Source organism: Podarcis filfolensis, assembly GCF_964270895.1.
Source record: "Podarcis filfolensis genome assembly, chromosome: 4".
In the NCBI taxonomy this organism is placed as follows: Eukaryota; Metazoa; Chordata; class Lepidosauria; order Squamata; family Lacertidae; genus Podarcis; species Podarcis filfolensis.
In genome coordinates, this window is record NC_139607.1 from 40,574,916 (window position 1) to 40,598,885 (window position 23,970).

The 23,970-nt window shown below is 40.7% G+C and overlaps 1 protein-coding gene across 2 annotated transcripts in view; it reads left to right on the forward strand.

The window, feature by feature from the left end:
* The window catches only part of PPEF1 (protein phosphatase with EF-hand domain 1), a 33,567-nt gene continuing 9,597 nt past the window's right edge, over nt 1-23,970 (forward strand). Inside the window, exons 1-10 of one of the 2 annotated variants that reach the window (XM_083612299.1) lie at nt 1-499; nt 4,142-4,348; nt 7,361-7,488; nt 8,051-8,111; nt 13,177-13,334; nt 15,801-15,915; nt 19,017-19,063; nt 21,438-21,604; nt 22,500-22,536; nt 23,346-23,495. In XM_083612299.1, coding sequence (XP_083468425.1) covers nt 4,297-4,348; nt 7,361-7,488; nt 8,051-8,111; nt 13,177-13,334; nt 15,801-15,915; nt 19,017-19,063; nt 21,438-21,604; nt 22,500-22,536; nt 23,346-23,495 — 915 coding nt within the window. In that variant the 5' untranslated portion in view covers nt 1-499; nt 4,142-4,296. Of the gene's footprint in view, nt 500-4,141; nt 4,349-6,506; nt 7,012-7,360; nt 7,489-8,050; nt 8,112-13,176; nt 13,335-15,800; nt 15,916-19,016; nt 19,064-21,437; nt 21,605-22,499; nt 22,537-23,345; nt 23,496-23,970 lie in introns of those variants that run through there. The other variant, XM_083612300.1, reaches the window with a different exon arrangement.

A 23,970-nucleotide genomic window follows, 5' to 3' on the forward strand; every position in this document is an offset into this window, starting at 1 on the left:
CTGAAAATTTTATTAACTTGGAATATGACCTGCATTGTCTCTGTCCCCCCTCCCCTTTTTTATAATTCTAGTGCCTCTTCCCATGCTTCACCAAACGCTTTATCTTATGCCATAATGCTGGTTTGTGGTTCATTATTACTATAACGGCTGTTGCTGAGAAGCAGTTTCCAATATGAAGCAGATAACTTTAGCCATCCACTTATCTGCCTGAGATTCAGAGAGCCTGGTAACAACATAGGTTTCTCCAATACATCATTGTGCCTGCACTGCTGTTCGTAGCTGCAGAACACAGCTCTTATTTCTGGCTAGAAGGAGAAAGGAGCTGTTCCTTGATAAATCTTCTATCTGCATAAATGTAAGAGGAGCACAAATATGAACCACTGAGAAGGAAGCTGGAATGTCAATTGATTTTATATCGCGTCCTGTACCCTTTGCCCAGGAAGAAAGCTTGTTTACAACGCCTGGTAAACCTCTTTGCTGATGCAATGGAAGACATAAGGTAATTTCTTTGTGTACCTTTGTTTTGGTAGATATATTTTAACCATTTGTTTTTATTTTTAAATCAATGTTGGTGGAGAGAAGCAGTGCATGGTGTAACACAGATTGCCATTGCTGACACGCTTCTTTGCAATTGAGCCCATCTAAATAAAATTTAGTTACATCTAAATAAAATTTATTTCTAAGTAAATACAATCATTTATGATCCATAGTTTGAGCCTTGATTTTATTTATTTTCAGCCTTTTCTAAGATCACAGACTCCAGAGTCACATATTGATTGCCTTTACTTTGTTGGGGTTTTGTAAACTCCATTTTATGTTGGGGTAGAATTAGATTAAATATTTAGCTGCCCACACATTCTTTCTGCCTGCTCATGTCCAGAGATATTGGGTGGCTAGAGGACAGAACTCCTGCACATTTAAAAACTGTGCAGAAGAAGGAGTTATGGCAGGCAAAATTTGTCGTGACACAACACCAAGGTGCTGAGGGATGCTGCACTCCTGAGAATTTCCTCTTCTGTACACCTGTTAAAGATACATGATCCCTCTTAACTGCTGCATCTGATCACCCTTCTCACAGAGTGTTGGTGTTGCAAAATAAAACTACAATTTCCCTTAAAAAGAATTTGAAATCCCAGCACTCCAGTCTCCAGAATTGTGTTAAATGTAGTCTTGGATCCACATATGGGGTATTCACATATTTCCTAAACAATGCATAGTTCTTTCATGTAATGCATATTAATTGATTTCCATCTGCACCATTTATTTATTTTCTAACAACCCTTCCACAAACATGGAATTATTTTTCTCCTTCTTCATTTTCTATCAGGGTAGAGTGGGAAAATCATAGCCCCTTAGGAAATTACTTACTTTTTAGTCATCCCCTAAAAACCAGAGGCATCTTTTTAATTCTTCAGCATAGACTTGGTTTTGAGTAAAGATGGGTAAATCTTATTTCAGTTTCTTGTTTTTTAAGTTCAGCTCACCACATTGCTGCATCAGTTTGTGATTTATTTATTTATTTATTTATTTATTTTAAAATCCTCGTAGAAATTCATCAGCATTTTATTGTGTACACCTCCCATTATGCATATTTTTGCAAGCAAAGTTTCCTAATGTAGCACATTTTGTGTGCCATTTTCACTAATACACTTTTTGTACACTTGTTCTGGTTTGAAAACTGCAACACAACATTGGGGGAACTGCACATTTTGAAATATAGCTGTATTTGTTTGCATATTCTTTCGGGAAGTACAAGTTAAGAAAGTTTCCTTTAAATTGTGAACCAAACTGAATCTCTTCCCCATTCCCAGCCTGGAGTATAACTTCCTAAACATGACACTAAAGCTACCAGCTTTGTGTTTCGTTTGTTTTCCTATTACACTTCCCTTTGTTACATTACACACACACACACACACACACACACACACACACACACACACACACACAACTTTAGCACTGAATATTTTCCATGTCTAAAATGAGTAAAGTTGGTAATCAAGCTTGCCTGGAAATCAGACTTCCTCTGCTTTAAAATTTTCTTCTAGCTACCTAGGATAGCTCAGTTGGTAAGGCACGAGACTCTGAATCTCAGAGTCGTGGGTTTGAGCCCCATGTTGGGCAAATTTTCCTGTATTGTAGGGGGTTGGACTAGATGACCCTTGTACCTTCCAACTCCACGATTCTATGTACTGAATCCTGTAGTGACCAGTAGGTGAGAAACTGCCCGTGCTCTGTTGCTGTCTCTCCAGTAATATTCAAGGAATGAATATAACATTCAAAATAGGTTCAAGACAAGGCAGTTTGTAAGTACAAACGAGAGCTGGGCACAAATGCCTTTCAGATTTCCCCACCCTATTTGTGGAAAGAGAAATGGTGGGAGGGGACTAACATTTCCCAGGGAAAAGAGAAATACTCCAATAGTAAGGTTAACTAATTAGCAGTGTTAGTAGGTCAGCGTCTTTCTTTTGCCCTAAAGTTGTTTCCCCCACCACCATTGCAAGTGGCAGCAGTAATACCTGTGTTGGCAACCTGACTACCATTTTGCATCTCCCACAGTGCCAGATGTGTTGTGATCATTCCCTGGAAATGTGTGTGTATGTGTGACCAGAAAAAAACGACCCTTTTCTAGATGGGGTGAGAAAAAGGAAATACTCTGAAATCTGGGCCAGAAAAATGTCTTTTGAGAAATGTGGACTTAGTTCTAAACCAAGGAGCGGGATTGTCACTGGTGAGACAACACCTTAGCTTAGCTCCTACCTCCTGTTTTGTCTCAGATTCGCCTATGAAAGCCCTTCTTATCAACCATGACAATTAAATAAGTACCTATATATTTAGAGAGAGAATACATTTGTATGCCAATGAGAGACAAATACTGAAGCTAGGAGCCACCATCTTCTGTTTGTTCTTCCCTGCATGCTTTGATTGTCAGCTGATCTCTTCTGCTTCAGATTGCTCCCTGCATTTTCAGGGTTCCCAATTGTGGTAGTGATTCTAAATACCTCCACCTAACACACACTTCAGATCTTTGTGTAGACTTTGAGTACATGCCCCTAATGTCCCCACTTTAAATGCACCCACTTTGAATGCCTAAATTGGACTTCTCTCTCTCTTTCTCTCTCTCTCTTCCTTCCTTCTCCTCCTTAGTGTTGCAGTGCTGATGGTTGTATTACTTAAAAGCGTTAGAATAGACTTGCATAATACATCTAGAAGCTCCCCCCCCCCTCCGTCTGTTGCCACAGACACCGTCCCTATCTTGAAATCATTTTCATCTTGCTTTTGGCCGTCTGCTTGCCTAGTAATTGTAGTGCCTGAGCCAGACTGCAGAAAGGCTTTGTGCAGTTTGAAAAACAAACAAACAAACAAAGGTTTAATTGGCATCCTTTTGCTTCTTTTCATTCCCTTTGTTTAACATTCTTATGTTTCTGGCTACCTGATTTATAGCTGGACATGGCAGTATGATGTGTGTGTTAGTGCTCAACATTTACTTACATGTAAATCAGCAGCACTTTGTCACCCTGTCCCCAAGATCAATGTTCCTGATATATTATGGTGGTTTAGGTTTTCCCGCAGATGCCTCTCACCTTTCTGCCTATGCTTCAGCAACTCTGGGTCTGGTAGTTCTTGACATGGCATGTGACACATTGGGGAAGCACCAGTCTCTCAGTTTCTACAAGTCCAGGTGTAACTGCACAAGCCCCCTCCCTTTGTTCTACAGAAGCACCCAGGCCAGCAACTCACTGTTCAGAATGTTGAGTGTTCTCTTCTAACATGGCTTCTGATTGGCTCCATCAAATCTCACAAGATGGGTACATTGATACAATGATAGAGGTTTCCACAAATATCCTCAAGTGTGATTTACAATTGTGCCCAATGTTTTCCACTATAATGTGGCTGCTTATGCTGGATTAGGCCCCTTTGGATCTCCTTCCTTACTGCCCCACCCCATTATGCAGGATCCCCAGTCAGGAGTTCTTGGCTAACAGTACCAAAAGCTGGAATGGTGTGCTTAGTGTTTACTGGCAAATCTCTGCACTGCCTTCACCGGTGCATAGATAACCTGGTTAATTATTTCTGCTGCTCAGCACTTTAGTGGCTAACAATATGGTATCTATTTTTGTCATGCAGTCTACTCTGTTATTAGGGCCAATGGCAGGTGTAGTTTTCTCCGGGAATCGTTGTTTACTGTTGCATATTGAGATGAATATAAAGACGGTATGGTTGGCAACACCGGTGGCTTGAAGAAAACCATCGCCCATGAGGAAATATTAAATCAGCACCCCAGCCTCAACTGAAGTCATGGGATGTGGCACTTCTATTACGACGAGGCGGGTGAACAAATCAGAAAGAGGTAAATAACCTGTGTGTGGTCTTTCCATTCTCTGATGTGATACTTAAACAAACTTATTGTCTGCATTAATTTGGAAGATACTGATTGTAGATTGGACCATCCCAGGTGGTTCTGCTGGACTGGTAGGCTAGAGGACACACTATGAAGAAGACTCAAGAAGGTGTTGAGATAATATAGCCATCAGTTCTCTGTTTAAAGAACCTCTCCCTACCTGATTCCCCTCCATATGGTTTTAACTGCAATTCCTTTCAACCTCTGCCAGCATATATCTACTTGCTGGAACTGATGAGAGTTTAGTCGAAACCATATGGGACCAGGCTGCTTTAAAGCATCAAACCTTGGTGCCTATTTTGAGAATCTTGGTGCAAAAGGGCACAATGTATATTAACATCTCTTAGTGCTCTCCCAAATGTTTGGCCAGGGTGTTTCTTACTATCTTGACAAGAAAGGTTTGATTAAGAGAAACTTCACAGACATGGTACATTTCCAGTGTTAAAATGGGCTCTGTTGTGACATGCAGCGGAGGTTTGAGAAGACTTGAAGGTTTAAGAGACCAGCAAGCTGTAGTTTTATATTTTCAATGCTTTTCTTAGTGTATGGAACTCATTCTCCTAGAACTCCTTCTCAACTGCCAGTCCAATGCATATAAAGCCTGGAATTCTTGCAATTACTGTAAGGGCATTCAGGAATACCCAACAAGTTGTTTGGGCATCTGACTACTAGCCAGGATCTGAATATCTTTGGGGCAATTATCTCCCTCTAAATTAGACTCAATGGGGGTTCACGAAAAGAGGAAAAGAAAAGCAACCACTTACCAATTTCAGGGTGCAAAAATGATAGAGTGCCTTTTAGAAGCATCATTTCCAATGAGCTATTGTTGGGGGTGGGGATGGAACCTAGGAAAACTGCCACCACATGCAAGGGCAGCAAAACAAAAGCTCGTGGTTTTGTTTGTTTTAAACAGCCACTACCTATAATGTCCCATCATCAATAGTCATTGAGAAAAGGTTGGTGTATCTTTCCATTTATCATTTATGTTTGAGAAAGGCTGGGTTGAATTCGGGATGAGAAGTAAAAAGGAAAGGAAAATTCTCCACTGTGAAATTGACCTTGGCTGAGAGCTCCATTCCATCACCCATAGGTTTTATTCTAGTCTGCCATCAGCATCTATTGTTTTGGTTGCCCCATCAAAACAGATCCCCCCCTCTGGCTACCATTGCTTAAAATCCCAACAGGAGACAGATATTTGTACCTTGTGTAAAACACAAAAGCACGTCTTTGTGGAAGGAAGACATAGTGACGCATAGAATTGGATTGCAGGGCCTGTCTTAGACTCAGCTAGGCCTGAAGTGACAAACACAGATGTCAATTCTGTTTCCCAGCCATCAGATGGATTGGAACCACACTCGCAACTTTTCATGGATTACAACAGGTCAACATCAGTCATCTACATCAGTCCTGTTTCAGTTCAGCAATGCCATCTCTCTCATACACTTTCCTGTATTCCTTCTGCAACATCTATTCACTTCTTCTGCCACAGCAAATAGATTCTGGAAATATTGACTGTTCCTTTTGGGAATAGCCTTGACTGATGTCATTGATTCTAAGTCTCTAGAGTTTCAATTAATTGTCTTAATAACAAAGCAACACTTCTACCTGAGTGAGAATTGCAGTAATCAAATCAGGAGCTGTGATCAGTGTGATGTTCCTGTGCCAGGACTCGCATCGTAAAGGCAGGCTACTACTTGTTTAATATCATATGATCTATGAATCTCTCAGTACCTTATTTTGGACCATATAGCAATCACTTGCACACAGTTTGCCTGGAGCTGAGTCTAACTGATGTGCAGTTCTTAGGCACTAATATGGTGGTGCTATTAAAATACCATCAATGCTTATTTTATAGGTAAACAAATGTTTAAAATTTTGAAAAACCCAAAAATAATTATCTACAACATTTTTTTTGACAAATTGTACTCAGAAGCTTCTGCATAAAATAGTATTTTACAACTGTGTGCCTACTGTATAATAAAATTCATTTTTTATTGTAAAAAATTTGCATTAGTAAATAATAATGCAAGCACTATTTGCTTTATGACCTCATAATGCCCTTCCCATTGTTTCATGCAAGTTGCTATGACCCAAATACTTGGGATTTAGCAAAACTGGTACTCCGGGGCACACAATGAAACAGATCACCTGAGACTTTAACTTACCGTACATTTGTTTATATCGAATGATATTTTGTGTGTGCGAGCTTGAAAAATGTGTTTAAGATATTGACCCATGTGACTTTCATAGGCTTCTTGGCCTCAGAAGCTTTGGAATTTATTGTACAGCTGGCAATGTTTTTGAGCTGTACAGCAATGCTTCCAAAGCCAATCCTAGCTTTGTATCCCCTCCTAAACCTTCCCAGTATTGCCCCATCTCAGGTGTATTAAGGGAGGAGGAGCATGTGTTAATTCAGACATCTGGATACAAATTTAGAAATAATTACTTCAATTGAAATAGAAACACACAGTGAGAAAAAAACTTCCCAGGTGGCCCTGTGTGCCTGACCATCTGCTCTCCAGGTGCTAACAGCTGATGAACAACTTCAGCTCTCCCTTCTTTTGCCTTAAACTGGATCAGACAGCCCTTCAGAGAAGAGGACTCCCAGGAAAGTAAGAAGAAACCTGCCTAAACCAAGAGTGGTATGGTCCATCATGCTGTTCCCATGGTGGCCAACCGGGTGACTGTGGAAAGCTTGTAAGCAGAGCATGGGCACTCTCCTGACCTGGCTGGGACACATGGAGAGCACCAGGCTGCAGAAGGTGTCTCTGCCATGAGATTATCTCAAACTTTAAATGCAGGAGTGCTGGTAGCGTTAAAAGGGGAGCCATGATTAGCCTTCTGCGTTTTAGAGCAGGATTCACACACAGCATTTTAGAACCAAAGATCCAGAGATCTGCATAACTACCGGTAGTTGTGGACAGTTAATCTTCTCTTTCTGGTCCCTTCATGTCTTGGCAGCCATTAAAGCAGCTGTCCTGATTCAAAGGTGGTATCGCTCTTACATGGCCCGGCTGGAGATGAGGCGGAGATATGCCCTGAGTATCTTTCAGTCAATTGAATATGCAGAAGAACAAGCACAGCTACAGGTTTGTACTCTGTGGATTTTTCTTTGACGCAAACCGTTAGTGAGGTAGAACATGCCGGCTTTTCAGATTATATTCATCACGGATAATGTAGCTTGTAAATTTTTATTCCCTCTCACGGTTGATGCTTAAGTTTTAAGAAGATAATATAATATAATTAGTACCATGCCATTCATTTTTTGAAGCTGGTTAGTATCAGGCACATCTACAAACTGCGAAACATTATTTTCATTTATATCATTATATCATTTATATCATTATATTTATTTCATTATATTTTTTTAAATAAAAAAAATAATGCTAATTTTGAATTGTGACACAAGCAAAGTAATGCACGTTATCATCTAAAGACACATACACACACACCCCTGGTAAGACCCTTAAATTTAGAGCCAGCTTTGCTCAACTGTGTCACTGTCCCTATCAATGGAGATATAAGAGGCTTGAGATTTTGCCAGGGTTGTTACTGTGTAGATGGAGCCAGCGTGCTTATTTCAAATAAGGGGAAGACAAAGTAATATAATCATTTCTGCTTGTAAACTAACCGATGTCTTTTCTTATTCAGCTATCTAAGTTTTTCACATTCATGCTGGACCATTTTACTAAGGCCAATGAAACTGATCCAGGTAAGGATTGACTGAATACGTTTTCAGAGCAGTTACATGTGCGTATCTTGTAAAAACAATGGCGTGTGTATGTGTATGTGTGCCAGTGCAGCCAAGAGCATATATGTGTGGAACTACTTATCTTTGCACATGTACCTGTAGCTAGTTGAGGAATTGTATGTTTCTCAAATCAGAAAAACCTGCATCTGTGTAGCAAATGCAATAGCAGTCAAATGGTCAATATGACTGTGCAGATGCAGCAGAAGTGGCGTGGACAATGCCAGGATACGATGTAAAAGAAAAGCAAAGCATTTCGAACTAGTTACAGATAGGTAGCCGTGTTGGTCTGCCATAGTCAAAACAAAAAAATTTTTTTCCTTCCAGTAGCACCTTAAAGACCAACTAAGTTAGTTCTTGGTATGAGCTTTCGTGTGCATGCACACTTCTTCAGATACACTGAAACAGAAGTTGCCAGATTTGCAACTCATTACCAAACTTAAAACCATGGAGAGACCTGGTCTGAACAAAGACATTGGATTCTTATCTCATTATACATGACAAAGCCATTTTTCACCTTCTCACCCCTTGCTTTTTCCTGTAAGACCTATTGCAGTCGTTAAGAGTCGTCAACAGGCTCATCACAGCTATCTGCCAATCACCCATTCCCACCACCCTTCTGAGTAATACCCCTCCCCACCTTGTCTCTATATAGAAGGATCTGGCAACTTCTGTTTCAGTGTATCTGAAGAAGTGTGCATGCACACGAAAGCTCATACCAAGAACTAACTTAGTTGGTCTTTAAGGTGCTACTGGAAGGAAAAAAAAATTTTCATTTCGAACTAGTTATGGATAAGTAGAAAGACTAGGAAAACAGTTTAGGAAGGGGGGTCCTATGCAATTAATGTTTGCTTAGGAATCCGGGATCAATATAAACCAGGGGTAGTCCACCTGGTCCCTACTGCCCACTAGTGGGCGTTTCAGGATTCCAGGTGGGCGGTAGGGGCTTCTACGACACATATTACTGCAGCACTGGTGGGCAGTAAGGAAATTTCCCCATCAAGAAAAATGCATTAGTGGGCGGTAGGTATAAAAAGATTGACTACGCCTGATATAAACAATTATTTCTCTCCATCTAAAACTTTTCCTTTTTTTTAAGAATATTTTTTTATTAACTGACCAATCACATCAAATCAAACCAAATTACATAAATTCCAAATTACACAGCCGAATTTTAAATTTTTGTTGGGGGTACCCATATTTCAAGTTCCGAAGGGGATCCAATCAACTTCTTGCTTCTTACTGCTGTTTTAATGTCCACAAATCTAACCTTATGAAGTTCACAGTACTATCCAGTCCTTTCTTACTGTTTTTCCACATCTCTTGTTGTTATTTTCATATACTTTTCCTTTCTCTTTGTGACCTCTGATAGTCTCCACAAGCTGGTTAGAACAGTTTGTAATCCTGCGTGGATATTATTTTTTTTATCCAGTAGCCATATCCAGACGTTTTCCATATAACATCACTTCCATACATCGAAACAGTCTTAGCGTCGTTAATCTTCACCAATCTGCCTCCTTTCTCAAAACCTCTGAGGAGATTCACCAGGAATGCAGTCTGAAAACAAGTCCGTTCTTCCTCCCGGCTATAAATCCTTTGGCAAGATGGCGACTCTGAATTAATTGCTGTGCCATTCCAAAAGCTCTTATTGCTTCTCGATCTCCATAAAGCATACTTTTGGTTAAAGTTTATCTCCACACAGACCTTAATCATCCTGCTTGGGTCAGTTCAACCGACGATTCTAATGAGGAGGGGTTCTTGTAAATCACATAGAAGGAAAGTAAAAAAGATTCCCCCCCCCCCATTCAGTCCCGTTGTCAACATACCCAGCCTTTGGTGTATCTTCATCGTAAAATATTCCTGTTTCTCCAACCCGTCGTCTTCTTTCGCAGAGGTCACTTAAATTAGCAGGCTTCACTCCCCTTCTTCACTTGAAATATGTGCATTTGCTTCTTTTGTAATTAATTATTCCAAATTGCTGCAGCTAGTGCGCAATCAGAGACAGTGTCCAGGAGAGCCGAGGTCCACACGGGGGCATTCTGCCTAGGGCCCTCACCCCCTTCTTTCGAATTAGGGGGTGATTTATGGGCACAGCAGGCAAGGGCAGTGTTCCCCATTTCCTTGAGGCAACAAGGGAGGCTGCCTACTCCCATAACAGCCTCTTAATTACCTCATGTGGGTCGGAGAGATGGTATTGTCGGCCATCTTCCAATGCGCCCCTAGTGGGCCCCCCATCTAAAACTTTTCCATTGGCATCTCTAGTGGAAGATTCATGGTTTAGTCTGAAGGGGCAATTAGGATTTTTTTTTAATGGAAAGAAAACAGACTAGAGACATACCAGGATTGGAAAAATATACAGACCGTTGAACAAGCAAAGACTAAAGTGAAGATGGCTCCACCTAGATATCAGTATCCGCACATCGGGACTTTATGAAATGGACTGATCAGAAGCCAGGAGATTTAGAGAGATAAGACTTAGGTGGAATCTACACACATATTAAATACATTGTGAAAATGCTTTTTAAAAAATCGTTTTGAAAAATGCATTGAATTTGCTATAGCTCAGTTACCATCTAGTGTCACAATTTTATATTGCACTTTACAACACTTTCAAAACGTTTTATTTGCAGCTGTATAGCTGAGTCCTGAATTTGAAGCAGTTTATATTTTAAAATGTAAGAAAATAGTCCATAACTATATGCTGAGATGGAATAAACATATGAATAGAGAAATCCCAAGAGAAGCATGGCAATGTCTGTTTGAAAAGGGTTCAAGTTTCTCGACAGCTATGATCCATAAATAAATTTGCTTTAAGAAGGTGTTGGACTTCATTGAAAAGTAAAATAATTAGTAAGCCAGAAGAAAGTAAGTCCTGGATTTATCCATAAGTAAAAGGTGATTTTTTACCATATGGCATGGTTTTGTTTTTTTTAAAAGCAGTCGTATTGGCAAATGGTGGTGGGAATTATGAAGGAAACATTTCAGAGACAAAGAATTAACTGATGATGTATCGCTATAAAATTATTAGAGAAGAAATGGCCAAACTGGTCCCAGTAGAAACATATATTGAAAAAGAACTGGGCATAACAGAAAAAGAATCAAATTATATGCTGCCATTAAGAGTTTAAATTACATGGTATATATGAAATTGGCTTTTAGAATGCCTCTTATATATTGGTATATGTAAATGTTATGTATATATTATGTATATGTTTGTATGTGTGAAGGTATGTGGGAAAGTTTTGCTTTCGTGTTCTGTAATGCCAATTTTTCAAAGTAAATAATATATATTTTTAAAAGACTAACAATTCCATTTTTCAAATAGCAGGGAGTGCACATTTGCAATGACTGATGCTGAGAAACCAGGGACTGTGGCTCTTGTTTGGGGTTGTTAGCAAGGAAGCCAATAAATAACTCGAAATAATGTTTACTTTTAAGAAGCACTCCAAATTCTTATCACACTTAGCACATTTCAATTACAGCGTGCTCTTACGCAGAAAATGCCTCTTGGGGCAATATTTGTTCCTGACAATATTTTATAATTGTGATTTTAATGTAGGCTGCTGTGACTCAGTCTGTTTGCCATAGTCCTTGTTCCTTTATAAGTAATTAGTGGTTTTCCCTGCACAAGCTGGCATGTCCTCCAGTAAATGCCAAGGTTGGTTGATAGTTTTCTTTTAAGCCATACTTGCAGAAGCTTTTCCCCCGTGGGAATTGCACATATCATACACAAAGCATAGGTGAAACATTATTCTTTAGTCCTGTGGATGACAAAAGAGCCCTGAGTAGGAAATATTAGCATGAGTAGGAGGCATGGAGTCAAGCACACTGGCTCCAGCCGAGTGTCTCCCACTTCCTCAGTTATGAGCCTTCCCTTCTTGAGCAGAGAAGGTCTGAAGAGGAAGATCAACTTGTGTTTTCTTGAACCCGAATTGGACCTCATCACAATCAGAAGCCCTGTGGTTGTGGGTGGGAGGTTTATCGCCGAAACATCTGTACAGCAAAACAATAAGATTTCAGCAGCAATTTAAAATTCTCCTGTCAAGAGATTTTAACATAGACATAGATGGAAGAATTGACACTCAGTAGGGAGAATCGGCAATTAATGGAGGTAAAGTTAATATTAAAGGGGGGAAAACATGGCAGACATTTGCCAATAATAATAATAGTTCGGGATCCCCTCTTGGACTTTTTGTGGGGAAAAGAAATGAATGACTCTGAGACACTTTGACTTAAAATAAATATTGTTTAACAGAAAGTGGAGAAGATCGTGGACTGAATGTCTTAAATAATCTTTCTTTTAAAAAATGTGACTGGCATTAAAAAAAGGACTGGCAGAAGTCCTTTTATTTTTCTCTAATGTTTCTTCCCCTTTTATCTTTTTACTTTTCACTCTTTCTCTTGTCTCTCCTTTCTTGTTCCTTTCTCTCTCTCTCTCTCTCTCTCTCTCTCTCTCTCTCCCTCCTCTTTTTGGGAGTCATATGTTTGGGATCGTGTACTCATGTGGGTGGTAGATGTTTGATGGAGAGCTCTGGGTGGGAGACAAGGAAATGTTGGTCTCCAAAGGCAAGAGGCTGGAAGGAGAAAGGAAGGTGAGAGCTGGAAGGGCTGCTACCTTCTGTGGGTGGTGGGGACTGAGAATTGCCTTTAGGAGAAGACTCCATATTTTACAGGATCTGTTTGTATTTTTTGTAGCTTTCATTTTTCTGTATTGTGAAAAACTTTAATAAAATTCTTATTTTAAAAAAAACACCCCTCCTGTCACTTTCCTGATAAAGGAAAGGGCAACCAAGGAGGTTTCAATGCCAAAACTGGGCCCGCAGTCAGAACAACAGTGAGCATGACAAAGCTCTTCCTTGTTCTTACAAATGCCCAAAAGGTTCTTTGGATTTTAGTGTCTGTTATATATGTCGGCATTATGCTGAATATATCATCAATTTAAACAAATGTTCATGAACTCGTTATCCAAAGGCACATTTGTTGTCAACTAACTAAAATTTTCTAAGTTGCTTTTCTGCTTCCTTTATAGACGTCAGCTCTAACTTTTTCTCCACCACCAGTGATTATACAATGAGAGAATATGAACAGACCATTGAGGTCCCTGCCTCCTACTACGGGCCCCACCTTTGTTTCCCCCTCACTGTTGCTGACACTGATGTTCTTCTTCAGGCTTTCAAGCACCGACAGGCAAGCTCAGACCAATGGTTAAATGGATTTCCCTTTTATTTTTATGGTCTCTCTAAAAGTGTCAGCTGATAATCGTAAGGGCATCTTAGACACCATTAAGACAGCAGGGCGTGGAAGGCTAATGTGTATCATGGTGGGGGGAAAGGAATTTGTAAGCACTTCATATGCACATATTGAAAGAGATGAACAATGGTGCATTTAGTTATTTACCAAAATAATGGTATGCCAGTGTTCCAAATGTTCAAAGGAGCTTACATTGAAAACAATGACAAGAAAGCACATGTAATAGCAGAAGCAAAACTGAGGAGTGGAGATGAAGTATTACTGAGGGGTCTTTTGTTAGGGGGTTGTTGCTATTTTTGATACTAATTTTTTGTATCTTTCTTTTAGTTCTTATTATGATTTATGTGGGCATTGTTTAATTTGATTGTGCACTTTTTGTTGTTTTACTTATTATTTATTACTACTTTTGCTAGGTTTGTAATTATGTAGTTTTTTCATATAGCTGCCTTGAGCATGGTTTTAATCAGGCATCCCCAAACTCGGCCGTCCAGATGTTTTGGGACTACAACTCCCATCATCCCTAGCTATCAGGACCAGTGGTCAGGGATGATGGGAATTGTAGTCTCAAAACAGCTGAAGGGCTGAGTTTGGGGATGCCTGGCTTTAATCATGGAAAGGTGGCATATAGATAAAATTATGTATGTATGTATTCTGCCTGGATAGCTCAGTGAGTTAGAGTATGGTGCTGATAACGCCAAGGTTGCAGGTTCGAACATAGTATGGAACACCTGCATATTCCTGCATTGCAAGGGGTTGGCCTAGATGATCCTCAGGGTCGCTTCCAACTCTACAATTCTGTGATCCTCTTAAACACAACAGGCCTCAACTGACAGCTTTACGAAAAAGGTTGCTCTGCCAGCCCTGTTCCTTTTGAAAGGCTGTTTATTCACCCCAATACATTCATCAGAGAAGAAAACATAATTCTTTCCACTGCCACGCTTTTTTAGCAATTGCTTAGTCATTGTTGGCACTTGCTGCTCTTGAGAGCATTTGGCGCAGGAGACTCACACAGCCCTATGCTTTCCATTTCTTTAGCTATAATGGGATATGGTTTAATTTGAAAAACGGACATTGCAAAGCTGGATATCCCATCCCATGGCATTTCTGCTTCCTTTGATCTGTTGGCCACTAAAACTGAACTCCGCAGTCTCTGGGTATACCTGCTGCTGTTCTGGTAATATCAAGAAGCGCATTAAAACAATAGGGCCAGCGGGATACATTACTGAACATAGGAAGTTGTCTTATGTTGAGCCAGTCCAGTGGTCCATCTAGCTCAGTGTATACACTGACTGGCGGCAGCTTTCTAGGGTTTCAAACTGGGGGATATTCCCAGCTCTACTTGGGGATGCTGGGAGTTGAACCTGGGATCTTTTGCAAGCAAAGTGGATGCTGTACCACAGAGCTACATCCCTTACACAGACTTACAACCCAATATTGAAAGTATGATCCCTGCCTTGCTTGCCTTTTTCCACCTGGCCTGGGAGGGTGGGGCCTGGACTGACTCCAGCTACGAAAGCTGAGGCTGCTGTAGAGGCCAGAGTCCATCTTGGCTGTGAGTCCTGGAAGGCCTGCTCCTTGCCTTGCTGGCTCCCTGCCCCCTTGCCTGGCTGAGGAAGGCAGTGGCCTGACTGACTGACTCCAGCTATGAAAGCTGAGGCTGAGTTTTGCTTAGGGGTTTCTGTTTCTGTTATTGATATCATTTTTTTGTATCTTTGTTTTAGATATTATGATTTATGTGGCATTTGTTCAATTCGGTTGTGTGCTTTTTGATGTGTTTTATTCCATGTTTAAGCTACTTTTGTTATGTGTGAAGTCATGTAAATCTTTTCATGTTGTAAGGCCACCTTGAGCATGGTTTTACCTAGGGAAAGGTGGCATACAAATAAAATGATGATTCTTAATATAGTATGGGCACCAACGCTGCTACTGCATTAGAGATGTCCCCCATCTCCATGCTCATCTGTGCAGTGACGATCCCCCAAGTCTGCAGTCATGACTGGAAAATGTTTGTCACGCTGACAAGAACTGTGTGCAAGCACAAAGCTCACTGGGTTTTGGTGATGGAGTTCTTCCAACAACTCTCTGTAATATATCATTTAGAGCCAGTGTGGTGTAGTGGTTAAGAGCAATAGACTCGTAATCTGGGGAACCGGGTTCGCTTCCCCTCTCCTCCACATGCAGCTGCTGGGTGACCTTGGGCTAGTCACACTTCTCTGAAGTCTCTCAGCCCCACTCACCTCACAGAGTGTTTGTTGTGGGGGAGGAAGGGAAAGGAGAACGTTAGCCGCTTTGAGACTCCTTCGGGTAGTGATAAAGCGGGATATCAAATCCAAACTCCTCTTCTTCTTCTTCTTCTTCTTCTTCTTCTTCTTCTTCTTCTTCTTCTTCCATGACTCCGTATAGCACCTCCACGCCCGATACGTTCTTCAGCTGCTACATGAGACCAGGAAGGTCCTTCAGCAGATGCCAAACATCACACACCTCTCCACCTCTTATACCAAGGAAATAACCATCTGTGGTGAGTTCTCCTTAAGAGAAATGTGGCACCGGGTTGATATCTAAAGTATATTGTGAATCTGTAGGACTGTCTAGCGTTTGTGGTTGCAGGCCCAGACGCTGTAGGGCCAAGGCAATATGTAGGTGCAATAAACACAGGACAACCAAAAGGAGATTTAAGCAGGCCACAGCTTTATTGATTACAGGTGTCAGCAGGTGCGTAGGCATTGGATGTGTATCCTGACTCAACCAGCCTGCCTACTGGTTGATTTTTGGCAGGGATAACCAAGGTTAAGGGTTGCCTTATGGCATACATCAAATTGGGGTGAACCCCCTCCCCGCAACCACCATTTTGAGGGTGCTATGGCCCATCAGCCCCTGTCTGTGCATCCGGACAGAAATGAACCCCTCCCCCAGCTACGCCTAAAGTAAGCCTTAACCCACCTTGGCCAGGCCAGACCACAACTCCCACTCCCCACCAGCCAGTGGTAAGTGGTCTTTATAGCTGCCACTGGAATGTTACACTTCCCCAACCCCCTCGCAGTACAAATCCTTCCTGTCTTCCCTTTATTATTGGGGGTGGGGGGGTGGAAGGCTGATGACTAATCGCCTGGCATTTTTAAAGTAAGCCGAACACTTCCTCCCACTTTTTCCCCCTGTCAGATGTTGCTGGGTGAGTCAGTGACTAAATCTGGCAAACTTTTAAGAAAAGAGCTGCTTTTCCATCTGTAAAATGCTACTTTGTGTGGTAAATAAATTCTTTCACCTCTTGCCTTCCCGCAAGTGCTTCAACAAACGGTTCGCGAACATGATCATGATAGAAGAAAATCCCAGTTCATTGATACTTCTTCTGGGGACACACACACACATATCCACACTGTGATGAAAATGAGCAAACCAATGATGCATTCTCTCTCTCTCTCTCCCCCCCCCCCCCATATATGGATGTCTCAGTGGGGAAATGTTATGCAGTCTTTGTTCTGAGGGGGTGTATATTTAGAGAGAGAGAGGCCGAACATTAAAGCGCATGTTCTTTCTCTCATGCAGAAATTCAGAAAGCAATCTTCTTTTTTATTTTAGTGTTTGATTGAAAGTATTTCAGTTGAACAAAAGAAAAGAAAAAGAAAAGGTGCATAAAAAGAGAAAGTAAAGTATGTATCACTAATATATGCAAACAACTACAAATTCATATGTGGTTGTCTAATATATGGGTATATGTATTATAAGCAATCTTCCTTTTCTTAAGAAGAAAAACCACAGAGTGAAACTGGAGGCAAAATGTTTTGTCCTGAGCTTTGGGGATCCATTTGGAGCCCAAATAAAATTGCTTTGTGGCCATGGATCACCAATTGGCCACCTGCATAAAGAGTCAGCTAAAGATGGCAACATCTAAGTGCCTCTCAGTCATCTGGCCTTGATTACACTGCCATACATGGGTGAATGGATGGGATTGGACTTCCTGGATTTGCTTGAGGAGACCCACTTGCAAGACAGCACTAAATGGTTACTAGTAATAATTAGTCTCTCTCTTCAAATCAAGAGAAGACGCGCACACAAAATTAATTATACTGCTGCAGGTGCAGAGAGAAACCAAATTTTAATAAAAGATGCTTCAAGCATTCAATGCAGTAATAGATAAGATATCTTTTATTTACAGGTTTATACCATTGAATGAGCTTTAGTAAGCAAGAACAAAATATCCTTAGACTTCTACACACACACACGTATGTGTGTGTATGTGTGGCCTTGATAATCAATGTACATACATCCTCCAATGGGTGTCCTCATTTGCACAATTGAAAGAGCATCTGAGAGATTTTTTGATGTGTCCTTCAAGCAAATAATAGTCTTCATGCTCAAAACATCCTTAATGACAGATGAAAGTGTATTTTTTTACTGAAGTTTGAGCCAAAATGTTGATTGCCACAAAACGAGATCTATGTCACTTCCGTCAAATCCTTTTTAACTTTCTACATTGAAACAGGCATTAAATATTCATCTGGTTCATGTGTTGCATATGTGAGAGTTCCTTTAATGAGCGTCATTTAAACCCCACTAAATCCAAATCCAATTTATTATTTCATAGTAATATTTGTTGGGTTTGGTCTTAAAGGGCTTAATATGTTCCATATTACGAAGCTAATGTCCCCCCCCCCTTTCTATTTTAAAGTCCTAAAATAGCTTCTTCCCATTTTAAATTCCTTTAAGACTCCTTTCCATTTTCAATATGACCCCCCTCCCTCTTAAGAGCTTTCGCACCCTGGTCATATTTGCCTAGAAAAGAGCAGTGTAGTGTTTAGGATTCACTTGCATCGTCACCAACAACTCAAGTGTGAGTGTTAACTAGTATACTAAACAAAATTTTTAAAAATTACATTTGTTGTTCTCCTCATTTTTGCCTCTGACCCTGACCACCATTTCCATGTGGCACTTGAAAGGTTGCCCACCAAGGAATGTAGCCCTCAGGGTGAAAAGGATTTTATACAGTGGTACCTCGGGTTAAGTACTTAATTCGTTCTGGATGTCGGTTCTTAACCTGAAACTGTTCTTAACCTGAAGCACCACTTTAGCTAATGGGGCCTCCTGCTGCCACCGTGCCGCCGGAGCCCAATTTCTATTCTTATCCTGAAGCAAAGTTCTTAACCTGAAGCACTATTTCTGGGTTAGTGGAGTGTGTAACCTGAAGCGTATGTAACCCAAGGTACCACTGTAATCTTGTTCTTCAAATAGCAGTTTGAGAGGGACCATTAAGCCTCCGCTGCTTCCTCATACATTCCCTGTTGCTTCCAACACAGCTTCCCAATGCTTTTGGGTAGTGGATGGGCAGTTAAGCAGTTGCACCTGCTGTGTTTCATATTATGGTTTCATACATATGTGTGCATAGTTTCACAAAATGTCTACTGTAAGCAGCTGGTACACAGAGAATGCAAAATGCTCCCCTGAGGAATCGGATTCAAGAGTTGACCACCATGCAGTTAGTGCTTCATACCATTGCTTTACAACACTTCTAAACATGTATGAGCTCTAGGAAACAATAATCACTGTTTGCTTCCAGTCTTGCGTATTCTACCTGCCCAATTGGTGGTCCCATGGCATGACTGTGAACGTTTGTGTTCTTTCTAGGCGATCTTCATGGAAAGCTGGATGACCTTTTGCTGATTTTCTACAAAGTAAGTAAATTTGGCTTTGCTGTTTCCTAATGGTGCCTCAACGCTACTGGATTCCGTTAGCAACTTGTATATATATAGAGAGAGAGATCACCAGCACTTTGTGGTATCAATTTTTGGCCTATGGCCATCTTTCCGTTCTCCACACTCAGTTAATCACGACTGAATGTCGACTGAAGGGCAAAATCTGCAGGGGACTGGAGGGTATCAAACCTCAGCGACGATACTCCTTGCGATTTTTGTGAAGTATAAACAAAGGGGGGAGGGGGGAATCTCCCAAAGCCTCAAGTGATCCGTTGTTCAAACTGTCCATGAGGGACAGAAGCTAAACCTTATCCATGCTGTGTAGCATGATCTCCATTGGGAGCTTTCAGGGAAGACAACTTCCCCCAACTCTCTGATAATGTATGTATCATATTGCTACTGCCCTCTAAGCATGGTGTATTGATGGACTGCCCACTAAAGTTTATAGTCCCAGATTCAGATTACAGTGTGGCTTGTATTTCTTTCATTTTGCTTCCTCAAATTGCACCATGTACAAGTCGGTGCTGCCTTTGGAGGGGATGGGAAGGGTAGGTGGGTGGGTGGGAAACAGCTAAAGGCCGTAAGTGATGACCCTAACATGGTCTGAAGCCAGTTAAACTAGATAACATGCCTTTAATGCTTTTTAATGGCTTCTCTTAAGAATAACACCTTGGCTTAATTAAAGTAGGCAGTTTGGAGACACTTCCATTCACTGCACTAATCATTGTTAAATGATGCCGTTTCCCATCATGTTCCTCAAAAAAGAACCCCAAACCCGTAATATTTTAAATTGCCAGTTGCTAAATTAGCCTGTGTTAAATTGATTCTATGCATATAGACATCCTGGAGCGGAATTAAAAGGCAGATTGACAAAGGGAGCTAATTAAGCGCAAACCCAGAAGGCACTCTAATGAGGCAGTGGCAGCAGCAACCCCCTATTCCACTCACCATTGGAAAGCTGTCTTCACTCTCGTTGCCTGCTGCTATGGATTTTCATTTCATCCCCAGCCTCGAAAAGGGCATTAGCAAAAGCCAGGGAAGTGTTCGAGGAAAGCAAGGGGAAGGCATGCTGTATAATATATTGTATTTTGAAGTAATTTGGATTTTCACATTTGAAATGTAAATGCAATGTCAAATGTAAAGGTGTATTAAGAGCTGGCGCTGCAAAAAAAAAAAAAAAAAAAAAAAAGCTTTCCAGGCTACATAAACGTTAATTGCAGGCATTTTGAGAACCTGCTAAAATTCATTCGACAAAATTTCATTCTATTGCTCCTCCAACTTCTGGGCGGCTTATGATATATATGACGTCTAGGCAGGGGGCAGAGCAATTGGAACAGAGTTAGATACTTTGCATGACTAGGGCTCAGCTTCATCAACATTCCCTTCCTTTCAGCCTCAGATTTGTCTATGATCATTATGGGAGATTGGAAGAGGAGCCCAAAGAACCATTGCGGTGTAGTGGTTTGAGCAGGGTGGCTAAGTCCAAGCCCATGGGCCTGAGACACACACACACACACAGCAAATGTTTCCAGCTTCTCCTACTAATTTTGGCAGCAGCAGAGCACCCTCCCTCCCACCAAAAATGTGGATACAAAATCCTTCCCTCCCCAGCCATCAGATCGATTACTTTATGAGTGGGGGAGAAAAATCAGATCAGCTGAGGAAGGGAGGCTCCCTGTATGTGTGTTGATGACACTGTGTGTGTGTGTGTGTGCGCGCGCGCGTGCAGGAGTGTGTGGGGTGGCTACATACACTTTCTGTCAGACCATCCATGGGCCCACAGGCCCTGGAGGTATAACCAAAAAGGTTCATCACTGTTTGGTTAGAGTATTGGACCAGGGCTTAAATGCCCACACAGCTGCACAGCTGTACCAGCCATTCACCCTCTTAGCTTAACCTACCTCCTATGGATCTTGTGATGATAAAATTGGGGGACGGGGGGAGGAAGAATGTATGCTGCCTTGAACTCCTTGGTCGTAGGGTAGGATGTTCATCTAACCATTGTTTTCCACAACTGGTTAGGACAAGCATAATAAAGAATTCCTAAATTGTTCATATAAAAGTAATATCAAATGAATAGTTTTATGAACTGTGTGGACATGGCAGCTCAAGGTGAACATAAGTAAAACCATCCCTGGTGTCCTTCGTCTGTCACCAAGGACCTGATGCTCACCTGGGCACAGGTGCAGCTACTACTGTGATATGGCAGTGCTACAAAAGAGATGTTGGCATCAGTGAGGAGGTGAGGCCACCTACAGTTCTGCAGTGCCCTGTTGACCAGACAACTCTTGTTTTGCGAAAATTAGTATCTGTTGTACTTGCACATGATGCTGTCGTTTTTCTTCTTTTACAGAATGGACTTCCTTCAGAGGAAAACCCCTACATTTTTAATGGGGATTTTGTGGACAGAGGGAAAAATTCCATAGAAATACTCATAATCCTGTTTGCCTTTCTACTCGTCTACCCTAACCACTTGCACTTGAACCGAGGGAACCATGAGGACCATATCATGAATCTTAGGTATCGCCATTGTTCAGCTAGCTAGCTAGCCAGCTAACTAGATATATTATCTATCATTCGTCTAATCTATATGTGTTGTCTTCCCAAAGCCTCCAATTGAAACACTTGATCTGATAACTGAGAGATGCACTTGTAATTTTTGCTCAGATTTCAGATCAGTAGATACTGTCTATGAGCCCCCTCTACACATGTTACTGTAGCTTAGTATAATGGAAAGTAATAATCAAATTATTGTAGTGCATTTCGGTTAGAATTTGGACTCTGTTTACTCTTTAGAAATGGTCTTGGCGTCTGAAGGTTGTGGCAGCATTATATTTAAATTAAGGCAGAAGCACTGTGTTATTTTATGCTTCAGCATTTCAATATACAGAAATACTGGAAAAGAAAACCTTATTTTTTATTTCTTTTGCTTTAGATAAGAGGTGGGAAGGAAGGAGTTTGGAACATAATGGTAGATCTCTGTAGCATTTCAGCAAGGACTCTAAGTTTATTTACTATGGCAACAACAAAATTAATCCGCCCACCACATCCCTGGCTCTATCTTATACTGCTGAAAGTAGATCCCACAAGCCTGAAATCTGCTCACCCCTGTTTCAAACCATGCACTGGACAAAAACTTTCTATCGGAGTTAAATGTACCAGAGTATGGGAAAGTTCCTTGATGCATACTGATAAAATAAGTGGGAAATCTGTATCTGGGGTGCAGATACAGAAATACGCAACAGAAATATCCTACAATTCAAATCTCTGATTTCTGTTGTCTTGCTATACTCTGGTAATGATAATGGATCTCCCCTCTGTTATAAACCTATAATATGGAAGAAAGAATTATCTCTTACATATAGGTACATAGAGAGTGTGATCCACTATTGAAATAACCTTTAACTTGTTTCAGATATGGTTTCACAAAAGAAGTTATGAAGAAGTATCAGGTAAATATTTGGCTGTTTTTGGTAGTGGTATCAGGTTAGCAACCTCACCTTTTAGCTAAGTGATACAGACTGCATTCCTTGCATTTCAAAGCCCTAAGTTAATTTTATGGACCTTAATTCTGTAAAGAATACTGAACTCAGAGATGTTTTAAGCGTTACCCATGAGTAAGTATGGGGAGTAAACTGAATTCAGTTTGCATTTAATGGTGAACTTACCCAATTTACATTTTCTGAAACGATATGTGAACTGAAACTCAGCGATCCTTCAAAATTCACACGTTCTTGACTTTTGCTATACAGTTGTCCAGCCAAGTAATGTGTACAAAAATGCATATACTAGTGTAATGTGTGTGTATGTGTACATGCATATATTAGTGAATATAACATGCAAAAGTGCATTAAAACAGGGAAATTTGTATATCAAGTAAAATATGTATATTATGCAAAATTGCAGACAAATGTGTATTAGGAAAAAAATTACACTAAAATGATGAATTTTCATGAGGACTTAAAAAAATGAATGTGGAAATGTAGAGTATTGAAGTTAAGAATGGAAAAGTCAGAAACAGAGAAACCAAAAGTGGTAGATTCATTCATCCCTACTCACAAGAACCCCTTTATTTCCCCCCATGTGCTCAGCGGTGTAGCTAGCTGCTTGGGTACCTGGGGGGCAGGCTAAGGCAACTCGGAAATAGGGCAAGCATAGATTTACAAATAGTTTTCATTTCATTATTTTATGGCTTTGAGAAACCACCCATGAAGCACATCAATTTGTTGTTATTTCAATTTGCTTTATTTTCACTTCATAGTGCTATGGAACAGCAATTTTACATCTTCTGGAAGATGTCTATAGCTGGCTTCCTCTTGCAACCATAATTGACAGCAAAGTTCTTATTTTACATGGAGGGATATCGGACACTACTGATTTGAATTTCCTTAATTTATTTCAGAGAAACAAGGTAAGGTGTTAAACTCGCAAGACACTCTTTTTCTTTAGTTCTGCTCTTTTTGGCTCCAATCTATCTCATCAACACATGAATGCTATTGAAATCAATGAGAATTAACCTTGTGTATCTTAACTCTTTTACGTAAACATGCCGTTAGCATTTTGAAAATTTAAAGGAGTAAACTAGCAACACACAACGGATTTTTAAAAAAATGCCTTAGTTTGTTGCATTATGTGGCCCTAGTACATACTTTCTCTAGACCATACCTTAAGGCTAATAGTCACCTTAACAATATTTTAAGGGGTTAATCGTGATTTTTAGTCCAGGCACATAATGGCAAGAGCTGTGATTTGGCTCCATCATGCTGCACTGCACAGCACCTAGTTCTCCATGCCTTATCCCTCTCCTTCCAGTACACACCAGCAACATAATGTATTTGGAAGCTGGGAGGGCAGTGGTGCTTCACCTCTGAAGCCCCAAGGACTGG